At 35.1% G+C, this 16,392-nt stretch overlaps 1 protein-coding gene across 2 annotated transcripts in view; it reads right to left on the bottom strand.

Moving 5' to 3' along the window:
- The window catches only part of MAN2A1 (mannosidase alpha class 2A member 1), a 172,768-nt gene that overhangs the window by 84,605 nt on the left and 71,771 nt on the right, over positions 1 to 16,392 (bottom strand). For both annotated transcript variants that reach the window (XM_059175629.1, XM_059175630.1), the window contains exons 8-10: positions 12,639 to 12,816; positions 6,286 to 6,488; positions 3,094 to 3,276 (exon numbers count right to left, since the gene is read on the bottom strand). In XM_059175629.1, coding sequence (XP_059031612.1) covers positions 3,094 to 3,276; positions 6,286 to 6,488; positions 12,639 to 12,816 — 564 coding nt within the window. The remainder of the gene's footprint in view (positions 1 to 3,093; positions 3,277 to 6,285; positions 6,489 to 12,638; positions 12,817 to 16,392) is intronic.

Genomic DNA, 16,392 nt, shown 5'->3' with positions numbered 1-16,392 from the left:
TGTAAATTCAGGCCATCAGCCAACTAAGTTTCTTAGTCTATTCAAATATTTTCCTAGGTGGTAAGTGTTTTCACCAGACTAAAAGATAATATGAATGAATACATTTCAGTTAGAGAAACAAACCCCTCGATTTAAGTTTATTTTTATTATCTACATGGCTAACTTTATTAGTCTGTCAGAAGCTGAAAAATAAAAGTTATGTTCTCCACCAGCTAAAACCTTATATGTATTACAGTGCACAGAAGAGTCCTGCTTAAACTGAGGGAATGTCACACATCAATGACTGTATCCTAAAGGCACATGCATAGTCTTCAAACAAGATAAGCACTAAGTACTGGCACAGTATTCTCCAAATGCTCTCTTAGGATGCATAAAGCCGTTTTGTTTAAAGCAAAACAAGACTAAACACAGTAAATTTCCCACAGTTTGGGAAAGTAAAATTTCAATGTTTCAACATTTCATCATTGTGGGCTTCCGCAGAGCTTCTAATACCCTAACATGCCTGTATTCTTTTATCATTGAACTATTCAAGGACCATCACTTAGAAATTGCAGTTTTCTACTCGGTTATCATTACAACTGTTGAAAGCAGATATTAGCATGTTTGTCAATGAACCATTCGATCCATACATATGGGCCCTCATAATTACTCTTTGTTCATTTTTTTCTCCTATCTACCTTAATTACAATATAGAAATTGGCAGAATTCTAAATCTTTCTGTAACTGATCTCATGCCATGCTGAATATCCATCACAAACACTGTCCCACTCTAATTCATTTTTTCGTGCCATGATTAGAATTAACCTTCAAATAGCCATGATGTATTCCTGCTCTATAGGTGATAATTATATAAACATTCAATCTACCGTTGAGAGCAGTATGCTAAGAATCACCTTTAGATGGCCAAAGAGAAAACTAGAAGAGTCTGCACTCCTGTTGGCACTGTGGAGCTGCTATACCTGAACTCGGGACATGCAGACTTCTTCCACATGGCACAAAAATAAGTAGGATTGGATTTATTCAGTTTCAAGTTGCTATTACTAGCAACCAAATGCAATCCTTAACTCATACATTTGTTCACAGGGACACTTCTGCCAACATCTGAATAAACAGTCAAGAGTCTAAGAACAAGAGAACACCCAATGCTAGCTGCCTCTTTGTTTATAACTCTCTAACTTGTGTTTTGAAATTTCCTCCTTAAAATGTCTATGCTAATGACTTGATAATTGTGTATGACTTTTCAATGAAGTGTGAAGTGCTCGCAAAGCAAATTTACAAATGTCAAGTACAATTTGAGAATTATTGTCTTTTTTTCTCTAAGATGCAATTTTGTACGGTGATGTTATAAGCTAAAAGCAAAACCAAACATATGGAGGAACTAATGACAGGCCTTCTGGAAAGGTTATGAGACAGAAAATGTTCGGTTGCAAAAACTCAATGACCTGTACCCAAGCCCCTTTCAATATGGCAGCCAGAGAGAGAGCAAGCGGACAGTGCAGGAGAACGACTTCTTCATTTCCTCTTAGGAACTCTTTTCTGAGTATAGCTTCATTTTTAAACTCTCAATATACCAAGAAGACAGGCAGGTTAAAAGGAAAAAATGGAGGAGCTGACCTTACTTTAAAAAATGCCTTCTTTGGGAGAAAAACCAATTATCATTATCAGCCAATGAGTGTTTTCCATTTTAAGCCCAGCTCAACCTCAACAGGTGCCAAATACATTTGCCACAAGAAGACTGAAAAGATATTCAAGATACCACCATAAATATATTTTCAAGGACTCAAGTCAGCTAATGAAACCTCAAGAATTTATTTTTCAAATATCTAGAAAGGCAGTCAAAATACTGTAACTAAAATTTTAATTAACACTTATGATTAGTGATATCGATTTTATGGATCAATCTGTAATGCTGACTTCATGTACAGTATACACTTTACACATATGGGAGGGAGCATTCATTTAAAAAAAAGGGATTCACTTCATGGGGCACCTGGGTGGCTCAGAGGGTTAAGCCTCTGCCTTCAGCTAAGGTCATGATCTCAGGGTCTTGGGATGGAGCCCCGCATCAGGCTCTCTGCTCAGCAGGGAGCCTGCTTCCCCCTCTGCCTACTTGTGATCTCTCTTTGTCAAATAAAATCTTTCAAAAAAAAAGAGAGATTCACTTTTAAAATCTCTATTATAAGAAAATCAGAGCATATTTTAACAATTTTAAAGTGTTATCAAAGTACACCATTACTGATAGGAAAAAAAAAACTGGAAAAAATAATAACTAAACTGTAACGAAATTAATAGTCAAAACTCATTCCCCAACATAGGAATCTCCTCTACACTGATCCTAAATGAATGGTTACCCAAACTAGGGCATAATGATGGAAATTTCACTATCACAAAAGGTAGTAAGCCTTTTGATTATTGAGAAGCACTATTGACAAATCTGCTGTTCTGAGCTAAAGCCTGTACTCACTGTTTCCAATTCTGCAATGTGAAAATAATGCAGCTTCCCCTTCCTCCTCCCCTCATCTCACAGCCCTTCCAAGAGTTGAAGAGGGCTTTGATATCAATACCCAGGCCAACCCTTCTCATCCCAATTCCTTATATCATCCATATATGCCAAGGTTTGTAGATTCTTCTACTTCCTGGCTATCCTCCAGGCTGATTCTTTTTTGTCAATGTCCCTCGTGGGGGGGGGGGGTATCTGAGAACAACTGGATATGGAATAGGATGAAATTAAACTGCTATACAATTAAGTGTGGCTCTTCATCACCTTGGATTATAGCTGTGATTTATTTGATACAAATCCTGGGTACTACACTATACTTGGGAGAAAACAGAATCAGCTTTATAATAATGTTTTACTACTCCATTTGCAGAAATGCACTGCAATAATATTAAAGTTAGGAGAGCAAGCACATTGTCAATATATTTATTGAAAAATGCTTTGAATACTGATGTTGTTTTTCTAAAGCAATACTTACAAGGGATGTCATTATTGATATGGTCTGTTGTACATTAACAACTTCACCAAAGATATAAGCCTGTGACCCCAAATTTTAAAAAAATTGTTTTATAGTCACTTTTTAATAATTATATTACCTGGTACCATAATCCACAACTACCCAATCTTTTGCAGTTCCTGTGATAGCATCATGATGTTGAAACAGTCCCAAATTTCTTCTGGCTTCTGTCAGTGTCATGTAATGGGATGATGAAAGAAATTTACTTATCTTGTATTTCTGAGCTTGTTTCAGGGCGAAATAGTAAAGAATTTCAGCAGCCCTAATTGCATAAAACAGTCATTAATTCTTATTTCAAAACAAACATTTACTATTTAAATATGTGGTACTGATACATTTTCAAATGCGGTTTTTTGAAAATCCAAGACTAGCACAATTTGTAAAAAAGATATTGATAATAAACCTTCCTATAAAACCATCAAGATAGCCATCTAATATATATATATATAAATTAACTAATATATATAAGTTATCAATTATTATATATATATATATATATATATAAATTATCAATTATCAGAGAACATCATGTCTAAATTGATAAAATTGATAAAAGGGCCCTTGTTCCAGATGGTCCTGGAAAAAAGCCAGTAGCCACTGGCAGCAAGATAGGTTTACTTCTGTATAATATAGTGAAAAAAAAAAAATAGCTCCACCCAGCAGTAAGAAGTGGATAATGGTTTCTGTCCTTTCTTCTCTCCAAGATCGACACAGACACGTACCAGGAACTTCATCACCAGAAAGCCATTCACTCTCACATATGTACATTAAAGGAGAGATGGCGCAGAAATGGTCACGCGAGTGGGAGACTAACAATGAAGGAGAGTCAGAAAGCGATGGCCTGACAGCTCAGTAACAATGGCTAGTCTCCAGGCTGAATAAAAACATTCAACAACTGGAGGGAATGGAACAATAAACTGAAAGGTGATAAAACATATGCTGTTGTTTCTTGTTTATTTTAAAGAAGAAAATACTTTGGCTTAAGAGTAGTTTGTGAGCAAGAATATGTGGACTTCTCATTTTCATGCTTTATTTTTTTCATCAGAGGGTATGGTTCAAGGCAGGTTTCAAAAGAAGTCTTTAAAAAGAGATAATGGCTTGGAGTGCCTGGGTGGCTCAGTGGGTAAAAGCCTCCTGCCTTCAGCTCAGGTATGATCCCAGGGTCCTGGGATCGAGCCTCACATCAGGCTCTCTGCTCAACAGGGAACCTGCTTTCTCCCCTCTCTCTGCCTACTTGTGATCTCTGTCTGTCAAATAAATAAGTAAAATATTTTTTAAAAAATTTCTTTACATTTTGAAATAATTAAAGCATACTAAATAATTTCTGCCTTTAAATTCTAATCCTTCTAAAATTCATGGCAGGAGAAACACTAAATGTGAATTAAGGAAATTGCATATATATGTTCATCTATATCCAAAACACATATTCCTGGCTTTGTAAGGGTACATATACATACAGATATCCCAAAATATAAACATGGGATTTAAAAAATATTTTCTTCTTTATACTCCTCAATCCTATCCAAATGTTTTATAAATGAGCATTAAGATGAAATATCTTTTATCAAACGATAAACTTATTTTCAAATCAGTTGATTACATTTTGAAATTCATAATTATTATATGGCTTTCTGTTGTTTTAAAGCAAAATTTTCAAAATATATTATTATTTGCACTAAGTACTTCACCTTAAAATACATTCAATAAAGTAAGATTGAATCAATATTTATAACTCTTTGTCACTAAAAAAAAGTTGACACTAAAAAAATGCAGTGGTCCAAAAGAATCTCTATATTACTTAGTACTTTTTCTGTTTTTAATCATAAGTAATTTAGAATAATGTAACAGATAATATTCTACCGGCCAAGAATGCATAAATCTCTATAATATAGAAATACTATTTTATTATAGATACAGTAACATGTATCCATCCAGCACATTTGTGAATATCCCCAAAACAGGCAAAGATCAGACTTTTGAAATAAAGATAATAGCACAGAAATAATAAAAATTAAAACAACAACAACACACTACTATACCAAAGTACAACTCTTGGAGAAATTCATGATCTTTATAAAAAGGTTTTCCAAAATGTACGGTTTCTACCAGTACTTAGAAGAATGTAGGTATGACATGCCTTTTATTTTTTTATCTTTATTAATTATTTTTATTAGCATATAATATACTATTTGCCCCAGAGGTACAGGTCTGTGACTCGTCAGGCTTACACACTTCACAGCACTCACACTGACTTTTTATTTTTAATACTAGGATTCATCATGAAAATTAATCATCATGAATTCATGATCTGAACTAAGCTGAAAGTGAACTTATGAAAATGAATTAACCTCCCAGGCTACATACATATAGATAGAAAGAACCCCAGAAGTCCCTGGGGTGGTTCATCTTTACTACAAAGCAACAAGACCCACTATAATAGCTACTAGCCACATGTGGTTATTTATACTTAAGCCAATTAAAATTAAAGGGAATTAAGAGCCCACACTGGTCACATTAAGCGCTCAACAGTTACACATGGCAAGTGGCTACCATACTGAACAGTGCAGAAAGCAGAAACAGAAGATTTCCACCACGGCAGAAAGTTCTGTGGGCCAGTGACTCAAAGTTCTACTGGACAACGCTGGTTTAGAGCACTGTTGTTTTCTGCTGACTTTTTGCCTTCTCCCTGTCGCTGTTCTTTCTCAGCCAATCACTCTGCCGCTATTAGTTCTCATGTCTTTCAAGTTTTGCTCTTCTAAACAGAGAATCACACCTATAGAAATATGTTTCAAATAAATAAGAACTGAGGTGGAGCCTCTGGAGTTTTCCCCAATATAAAATACTTTGGTTTTATATTATGTACGTTGAGGCCCACATTTTGGCCACGGAGAGACCCTATTTGTTCCTTGTAACCTTTGCTCATTTCCAACAATTTAGTCTGCCTGATTACTGACCTGCAGACACACATGACCATGCCGCTGGATATTATCACAGTGTGCAAACAATACAGTAATTAATTAGAAACATGTAAAACCTAAGATACAGGAGAAAGTCTAATCACATTAACTACTTTTCCTTTCAAAGCAAAAACCCATGTAATAATCTGATTCTGCACTGGAGACATATCTCTGATTGCATTAAAATTTCACAATTACATTAAACATTCTAATACTGCATAAATGTTGTATATTATGCAAAACTCTATGAAAAGGCTATGATCACATAAAAGAGGTGAATAATTGATGTAGCTATATAAACATAAATTTTGTACCTTAAATGGGATTCCAGTATCCTATCCATTCGTTTGTAAAAGGGTCTGGATGTAAAGTAGCCGCTCCAGTAATGATCGTCTCGGTCAGCGTAAGTGAAAAAATCTCCACTTAGAACAGGGAACATGGATTGGCTATTCTTCGTAATGGTTACATCTTCTTTATCCAGTGCATCAAAATAATCTGATAAAGTCCCAAACTGTATCTAATTTAAAAAAAAGGTGACACTTAAATTATTCATTCTCTACCTCAAAAATTACTTCTAGCTCTGAAAGGAAAAGTTAATAATAAATATTTAAGATGTGTTTCCAAGTTAGGATGAAAATCTAGCTCAGATTGTACAAAACTCAAGTGCAGGAAGAGAAATACACAGTAACTCTTTCACTTGCATCAGGTCCCAAACTAAAATGAAATAAAACTTACACACTTAAGAGGTTAGAAGTACTACTTAGATACACAAATCTGTGGGTCTGAAAATGCCTTACAAATCTCCAGAATTTCAAACTGTGTAAGGGTCAGGGAATAGAGTAACTCAGAGATGAATAAAAGATGGGAAGCAGCAAAAATAAAACATTTACATAACAGTTTGGTTAACTGTTAAGTATTTTCCTATGTCATATGCACAAATACTCCCCTGGCCTCCCCGTGCCCCTAGTTTGAGGTCTCATGAGGGAGACTTTAAGAACAGCAGGTCATTAAAAAAATGGACTTTCTCTACCAGCAGGTAACATTGAATAGAAGTAAAACACAAAGAGTGACAAGAACTGCACGGTTGACTGCTCAAATGAAAAGGTCTTTTGACTAATGATTTAAATTACCAGAACATAAATCCATTTTTATGAGCCCAAGCTATTCCATAAATCAAAGGAAAAAGGAAGTATTATACCAGACCATGTAAACAGATATTGAAAGGCAGTGTTTTTAGAGAAAAACAGAGAATTTAAAAGGGAATTTTTCTTTGAAGAACGGTAAGATGCTGTTTTTGCTGTTTCTTACCACACACACACACACACACACACACACACACACACACAGAAAGCTATTTTTATTCAATGTGGCAGAAAAATAGTTAAGAGTAATTAAAAAACAGTGAGTAGTGCTCTCAAAGAGTCGCTAAGAACAGCACAGAACCTGGATCCAGAAAGCATGGGTTTGAATTCCATCTCTACCCCTTACTTAATATGTGGTTTTGAGCATGTTATATATATTGTGTTTGTGTTACAGCTAATAGGTTTCTAAGTAAAATGCTTTGAAACACAACTGGGAAATAACAGTCTGAGTTTTAGTTACCACTTTTCTATTGCAAAGGCAAAATTTCAGCTGGAAACACAACTGATATTATTAGTATGACAAATCTAAGTTATCATCATGCACCTGTGACACAATACATTTTATAACAGCAAAATAGACGATTATTTCTAAATCCTTATGTTTATATCACAGAAAAGCAATTTTCAATAGTATTACCTAGTCTTGTCTGGGCTTCACCAAACACTATGTATCGTGGGCAAGTTAATCTATTTGGGTCTCAGTTTCCTCATCTATAACGGGGATGATCATAGTACCTATCGGAAAATGTTCAGAGAATTAAAAAAGTTAACTAAGGTGAAGCACTTTGAAAAATTAATAGCAGGGGCGCCTGGATGGCTCAGTGAGCTAAGCATCTAACTCCTGATTTCAGCTCAGGTCATGATCTCAAGGTCATAAGATTGAGCCCTACATGGGGCTCTGAATTGGGCATGGAGCCTTCTTAAAAGTCTCTCCCTCTGCCCATTCCCCCACACCCCGCCAAGCATACGCTCTCCCTTTCTCTCTTAAATAAAAAAAAGTTAATAGCAAATAGTAAGTAACTCAAAAATTCAGTGTTATTTATTATTCGCCTAACACATTCTAAAAAGCAGAATTAAGTGTGTGTGTACAATCATGAGGGTCACAAATACAAAGAAATACAGCATTAACTTCAGGCCCAGAGGGTACAGATAAGCTCAGGAAAGTATACTGATAAAAGTAACAAAATATTCAGCAATCTAAATTCCTGGGCCTCATTTTCTCACCTATATAGAAAAGAAATTTCTATAACAAAAATCCCCTTCAGTTTCAGATTTTAGGGAACTGTGGCATGCCACAGAGTCAATATTAACAACAAAGTATATCCTTTTAAAATATTTTAATTAATTTTTGGTATTAGCCAAGATGAAAGTATTTCCTTCTTAGCTATTTCCTGGGCAAAGTTTATGTAAGTGGTGGACTGGTTGGTCTTCTCACAAACTTGACTCAGTCTCAAAGAATTGATATATAATCCTGTATGTATGTGTGTGTGTGTGTATACACACACACACACATACACACACACACATATATATCCTGTATATATAATTTCTAGTCTCTTGGTAGCTCAAATAAAGTACATATTCCAAATAACAGAAAAAGTAAATTTTTTTACATTAAAAGGCAACAAATTATATTTTTAATATAACCTTATTCTTAAACATAATCAAATTTCTCTATCAGAGCAACATACGAGGAAAAAAGTACATAAATTGTTAAATAAGTGATGACCAATGGCAAACTAACCGTCTTGACTAGTACAATGTCAATTTTTTAGCCATCTAAATTCAATTGCTTGCTTTTGTTTTTCTTTTCATCAAAAGAAAATAATCATAAATTGAGGCTTCTGGCTTGGATGAAATAACGTCAAACATCCTGCAGAGAACAGATATAACTATACAAACCACAGAAAGAAAAAAAGCTTTTGTTTGAAGGTATGTAATGGTAATCAAACCAGCAAACATGTGACAAAAATTCCATAAAAGAAGGGACCACATGAAGGTTACTGGGTACAAGGCTAGAAGGCAAAAGTCAACTGTATTTTTATATGTGGAATATACCACGATAATGGATGGCCTAATGTTTGTAAAAAAGTTAACTGCACTAAAATTGATCTATTGGTTCAATGCAATCCCAACTAAAATTCCAACTTTTGGGGGGGTAGAACTTTAAAAGTTGATCTTAAACCTATATAGAACTATAAAGAAAACCAATGCAATCTTGAGAAGGAAACAAATTAAAAGACTTAAGCTATCATTAATATCCATTCTAAAACCACAGTATTTAAAACAATATGAGATTAGTTAAATTTAAAAGTTGATCTTAAACCTATATAGAACTATAAAGAAAACCAATGCAATCTTGAGAAGGAAACAAATTAAAAGACTTAAGCTATCATTAATATCCATTCTAAAACCACAGTATTTAAAACAATATGAGATTAGTCAAACAGACAAATTGAATAGAGTCTACACAAGATCCACAGAAATAGTTTCACTAATAATTAATGACAAATATGGTGCTACGGTAAATTAGGCACACTGGTCTTTTCAATAAATGGTGGTAGATATCCATATGGGCAAAATGGCACTTGATCCCTATCTTCATACAATTCACAAAAAAATCAATTCCAAATAGATTGCAGACCTAAATATTGAAGGTAAAATAATAAAGCTTCTGGAAGACAGCTTCATAAAAAGCGTATTTTCATGACTATGCAGTATAAACAAAAATTCTTAAGCAGAACATGACAAGCATTAACCATAAAGGAAAATACTGTTAACTTAGATTTAACTAAAACAAAGAATTCATGTTTATTAAAAGACAGCTTTAAGAAAGAAATTTAAAAACAGGCTTACATAGTGGGAGACAGTATTTGCATAACTTTTATCTGAAGAAAGACTCAAACCAAAATATATAAAAGAGCTATAAATGGTACAAAAAGACAACCCAATTTAAGGAAAAGTCATCAAAAACTTTAAATAGTCACTTCACAAACAGCAATAAACTTATGAAAAGATGTTCAACTCATTAACCAACATGGAAATATAAAATAAAACCATCACATCAATCATAAAAAACATTTTTTTAAAAATCCTTACAATAAAAAATGTCAGTAAGGAAGAACAGCAACTGAAATTGTCATGCAGCACAAGGACTAGCGCATCTATTTTGGGATGCCATTTGGAAATATCTACTGAAGTTGAACACGTGCATCCTCAATGATCAAACAGTCCCATCCCATTTTATACCCACATAAATTCACATACATATATATAAATACATTCACAATATTCAAAATGGCCTTATTTGTAATAGATAAAAACCGGAAACAACCCAAATGTCCATTAATAATAGAATGGACAAATTGTGACATATCAAATGGAAACTAAAGATAATATACAGTATTAAAAAGGAATATATTATGGGGTGCCTGGGTGGCTCAGTGGGTTAAGCATCTGACTCTTGATCTTGGTTCAGGTCATGATCATGGCGTGCTGAGACTGAGCTTCATGTTGGGCTCTGTACTCAGCGCAAAGTCTGCTTGAGAATCTCTTTCCTCTCCGTCTGTCCCTCCCCCTGCTCGTGTTCCCCCCTCCACTAAAATAAATAAATAAAATCTTTTTAAAAAATGAATATACTGCTATATGCACCACAGATGAATCTCACGAACACTAAGTAGAGCAGAGAAAGGCGGACACAAAGGAACACACTTAAGATTGCCTTCTTAGATCATTTCAAAAGAAAACTACTACTCACGATGAGAAAAGGGAAAATAAGGTTACTTCTGTAAGATTTGGCAATGATTTGAAGGACATCTAAGGGACTCTTTTGGGATGCCATAAATGCTGGAGGTGGTTACATGGGGGTTTTTAAACTTGAAAAATTCTCTGTACACTTCTGGTTTGTGCATATCTCCTATGTATGGGATGCTTATAATTCATATAATCAAAAAGTAACTTTATTTTTTATTATGTTACGTTAGTAACCATACAGTACGTCATTAATTTTTGATGTATTGTTCCGTGATTCATTGTTCACATATAACATCCAATGCTCCATGCAATATATGCCCATCTTAATACCCATCACTGGGCCAACCCATTCCCCCACCCCTGTCCCCTCTAAACCCTCAGTAAAAACTGCCCTATTGGGCAAAGAAGGAAATAGGTAAAATACAAAAATCAGGACTTTAATTTTTTAAAATCAGTGGTAGCTCCTTTTGTGGATCTCAAAATCATTCACTAGGAAGATGTATTTAGGGATAAAATACCCCATCTATATATTCCATCCCCTAAGCAAATGTTTGTTTATCAGCTTTACCTTTGAGGAGATTAAACAGATAATTTAAACATAGACCTGATGCATTGAGTTCATAATCTGGCAGAAGTTCAGTTGTTAAGTATCTTGAATACACTTGGCATCTTATTTAAGTTTATTTAACTATTTGATATTATTTACATTTACTTAATAAACTTGAATTATCCCAACATAAAATGTGGCCTATCATCAGCTTTCTAACCTCCTAAACAGTAACATCTCTTCTTTTCTATAGTATTTCCATAGATATTCTACTGTCTTATAGGTTAGTTTGTGACTATAATAAACACATTGGGTAATTTTCTTATATAGGGTCTAAGAAAGTTTGAATCCTGACTCATGAAACATACGCTAAGAAAAAATTGCCTGTATGTGATCAGGAAAACCTGAATCTATCTGGATACATGATAATATTGAATTATTGTTAATTTTTTAGATATAATAATGGATTATTGTATTTTTAAATAGAGTCCTCATAATTTGTAAGTAGTGAAATGGTTACAGATGAAACTAAATGACTACTATTCCCTCCAAAATAATCCCCAGGAGAGGGTGAGAGAGGACAGTGAGTCACAGCTGAAGAGAAAGTGACCTTGAGTTGATCAATGTGGTAGCTGAACTATGGATATGGGAAAGCAGGATTCAGAGGATGGGTACTTTAGTTGTTTTCATAACTTTACAGTACATTTGAAAGTTTCCAACCCGGGGGGTGGGTGTGGGGGAAGAAGAAGAGCTACAGACAAATTATTAATTTTGGAAGTCTTCTCAACCAAGAAAAATGCTAGTGTATTCTCTGGACACAAGATATTCATTTGCAAAATTTATGACATGTTCATCTGTATCTGCCCCTCACACTACTAAATCACAAGGATGCAACTGTCACAGAGAAACAAACTTTCAATGCTGGTAGAAAAACAGAACATCACTGAAAAATAAAGACGACAACTTAGCAGGTACATATTGACAACTACATAAAAGTAACATCTCTTTAATGCTGTAAGAATGGGAGCAAGGGACAACTTCAGAAATGCAGCTATAGTACTAGATAATTTTCCTGTTTAAGAACTACCCTCTTACATAAGGACTACATATACTAGGAATTATTGGGAGACGGGATAAAGAAACAAAGGCTATTCTGTTTTAGCCTCATTTAATAATGAAGGCTCGACTTCAAATATAGTATCATAATTAAATATTTTCAAATTACCTTAACATTATACTCAGGATGAGAATTCATGTAATCAAAAAGCAGCTGATAATTCTTATACTGATGATCCCATTCTGTACGTTCAGAGTAGCGAAAATCATCTCCTAGTGGGGCCAGGACAACCGTAGTACGAAAGAGTTTTGACTTTTTTCGGTACTGATCTAGAAGCATCTCAGCCCTACAAAAGAGAAAGGGAAAATAAGAGTAATATTACGAAAAGGACAACAGGGCAACTCATTAAAAAGTGTATTATGTTAAAAGAAATTGTTATATATTCTTCCTATATTCTAGATTAGTATGATTTATAAGGCAAATTTTTAAAAAACTACTAACTAATTTTCATTATCCATTTAAAATATTCCTGGGGCGCCTGGTCAGCTCAGTGGGTTAAGTCTCTGTCTTCAGCTCAGGTCATGTTCTCAGGGTCCTGGGATCAAGCCCCGCATTGGGCTCTCTGTTCAGCAGGGAGCCTGCTTCCCCTTTCTCCCTGTCTGCCTCTCTGCCTACTTGGGATCACTTTCTGTCAAATAAATAAATAAAAATAAAATCTTTAAAATATTCCTAGATTCTGGGGTGCCTGGGTGGCACAGTTGGTTGAGCATCCACGCTCTTGGTTTTAGCTTGGGTCGTGATCTTAGGGTCATGAAATCAAGCTCTGCATTGGGTCCTGCACTCAGCTCAGAGTCAACTTGGGACTCTCTCTTCCTCTGCCCCCCACTGCTTTCTCTCTCTCTAAAATGGATAAATAAATCTTTTAAAAAACATATTCATAGGGGCGCCTGGGTGGCTCAGTGGGTTAAAGCCTCTGCCTTCGGCTCGGGTCATGATCCCAGAGTCCTGGGATTAAGCCCTGCATCAGGCTCTCTGCTCAGCAGGAAGCCTGCTTCCTCTTCTCTCTCTGTCTGCCTCTCTGCCTACTTGTGATCACTGTCTGTCAAATAAATAAATAAAATCTTTGAAAAAATATATACTCATAAATTCTTACCAGAGGGAAAACCCCGCAGTTTCCAATAGATTATCCTTAGAGAACTAAAGTCACGTATGAACTTTGGCATATAATAATTGGGAACATCAATAGCCTCCTGAAGCCCAGCCATACACACTGGATCCCAGACTGTCCGTGTTTTAAAATAAGTCAGTCCAAGAAGACAATAAGGAGTTCTTACCTATATAAACTTTGAAGCTGGCTTTGACTTAAGGCCCCTTTCTCTAATTTGATCCAAACTTGCCTGATTAAACATAACAAAAGTAATAGTTTGAATGAAACGGATTACAGAACCTTATTTCCTCTTCAAAAGGAAGAAAAGCAACTCACTTAACACCTGCCATTAATAAACTGGGTATCTGTCACAGTGTCCTTCCCAGTGCTGATCAACAGATAAAGCTTTGAAGTTGAATTAGCTTTTTTGATTTCTACCTCCCACAGATCTAACCCACAAGTCTAAAGGTCAGCTAAATACTAAATGTGCTGATGTGCTTTTATATTTCGTATTCTTGTATTCTGCAGAAAACCTTTGGGGTTGAACTGCTGAGTACTGAATTGGGGCACCATTTGAGCAAGTCTAGGAATACAAACTATTTAAGAGGAACGGCTTACAAAAATGAAATTAAATAAGCAGATGAACTCACAGTAGTTCTCTATGTAATGCCACGCTTAAGAAATTAGTGATGACTAATGTGCTTTTTACCCAATATTCCAATTTTCATGTCAAGGGCTATTGAGAAGTTCCAATTCACGATATAAAAACTTATGAAAGAAACTCAAAAGAACATCAATAATGGAAAGAAGTATTTTATAGAATTAAAAACATTTAAATTTAGAATCTCACATGATCTTTTTATACTGATGGTCTCTGAAACTGCCTTGCAATATTAAATTATTAGCAAAATTCAATAACTTGGTGAGTAAAATATAACCATACTGTTCTGATATAACATAGTTTTCTGAGATTAGCATTCGGTAGAGTACTCAACTGTTGCTAATATTTTACTAATATTCCACACTTACCAAAAATAACTTTGGATTATTATTTATAATTAAAAAACACATGTCTAATGAAACTAATCAAATAGAAAGATAAATAAGAGAAAAATAAATGAGAGAGTAAACTGAACATAGAAATCATGGATAAAAGTATACTCAATCAGATCCCCCTAGGCAACCAGCATAGAAAAGGATAAGTGATCATTTAAGTGAATGCCGAGGTTTACTACTAGATACATCATATCTTGTGTGTATATGCATAAGACACATAAGAGGAAAGAAATCACAAACATTAAATGTGACTTTTCCATTCAGCATCTGTCCTAATTCCCAAGCTCCTGCAAGAAGGTGTCAACACTGGCAAAGCCAAGAGACCAATCTATACTACCTGGTAGAGAGTGGATATTCACAAAATCTATGGTACACTAACGCCAAATGAATTGACCAATATCACATTTGAAGATGTGTAGCAGCAATCTGCTCTTTATTTCTACCAGGTTAGAAATGTCAACTTAACTAGAACCAAGAAAAAAGAAAAAATTCCCTAGAATATCCTATATCATGTGACATGTAAATCACCATTATATGTAAAATATACTGTATGAGAACAAACACTCAACTTGATAAAGAATGGTAATTCTTTATTTGTGAAGTAGAGGAACCTGTAAATTATAGTTAAATTTCATTTTCTTTAGGGTATTAAAAATCAAGTGCCACTAGGCTGGAATGCATGGTTTTGATCTCCATTCATCACAAAGTAAAAAGGAAGGTGATGTCTGGAATGTAAAGTAACCAGTAGAGTCAAGATTTCAAGACTTATAAGAAGTTTTTAAAAAAATCTACATAAGTATTAAATAGACTCTTTCATCTCCATGCCTCCAGGTGCCTAGAAACCACTTGCAGGTTCACTGGAAGTGACTGAGCACAAGGTCTGTTCCTGGGGGGGCAATCTTTGAAGTGTCAGATGGGACACAGCAAAAGGATTACACAAAATAGCTTTTTTCCCCAATAATGCACTTTAAACAGGTACTCTTAGCAGCACCCAAGAAAGAAAAGGTGCACTGGGAGTTCCCAACTGAAGCATCTGGTTACCTTCAAAGGAATTCCCTATCTCTGACCTCCTGAGCTACAGAACAGCTTATGCTGCCCAACTTTCTACCTTTTGCCACATAATACACTGGATTATTCTCCTCTCTCTAACTAACCTAATCCCAGAAAGCATGCTGCTCACTTTCCTCATTCATCTTTATTGCAGTAGGAACCAATAAAATGAAACCAAGCTGATCCCCAATCTTGGACAGTTTTTCAAAATAACTATGAAAGTCAGATTTTACTAGAAGGGCTGTATGGCTTCAAGAAGTCTGCTATGTTAAGATACTTTTGTGTGTGCTACAGTGAGAGGCTCACAATGGAGTATTTTATGGCTCAAGGACTGACTCAAGGCAGAGACTCAATTCACCTTCTCCTTCCACACATAGTTTTTAAAAAGCAATTTTTAAAATAAATAGACTTGACAGTGCATACTGCAAAGATTTTACTCTATCTAAAAGGCTTTATCATTGTGCTTCGCAACCATGTGGGGTGTGGTTATGTGAGTACCATATTCTCATTTTGTTGGTCTGGAGATTTTTCGAAAGCTCCCTGGCTAAGTTGGGCAGCCATGCTTGGTAACTACTGACCTACCTCACCCCTGCCCATTTTAACCCTCCTATGGAAGGTAGAATGCCTGGCTGCTTCTTAGCAACTCACGTGAACATGGAGTTCCCAGAA

Source organism: Mustela lutreola, chromosome 5 (genome assembly GCF_030435805.1).
Source record: "Mustela lutreola isolate mMusLut2 chromosome 5, mMusLut2.pri, whole genome shotgun sequence".
Classification (NCBI taxonomy): domain Eukaryota; kingdom Metazoa; phylum Chordata; class Mammalia; order Carnivora; family Mustelidae; genus Mustela; species Mustela lutreola.
This window is presented reverse-complemented; position numbering and strand designations above follow the sequence as displayed.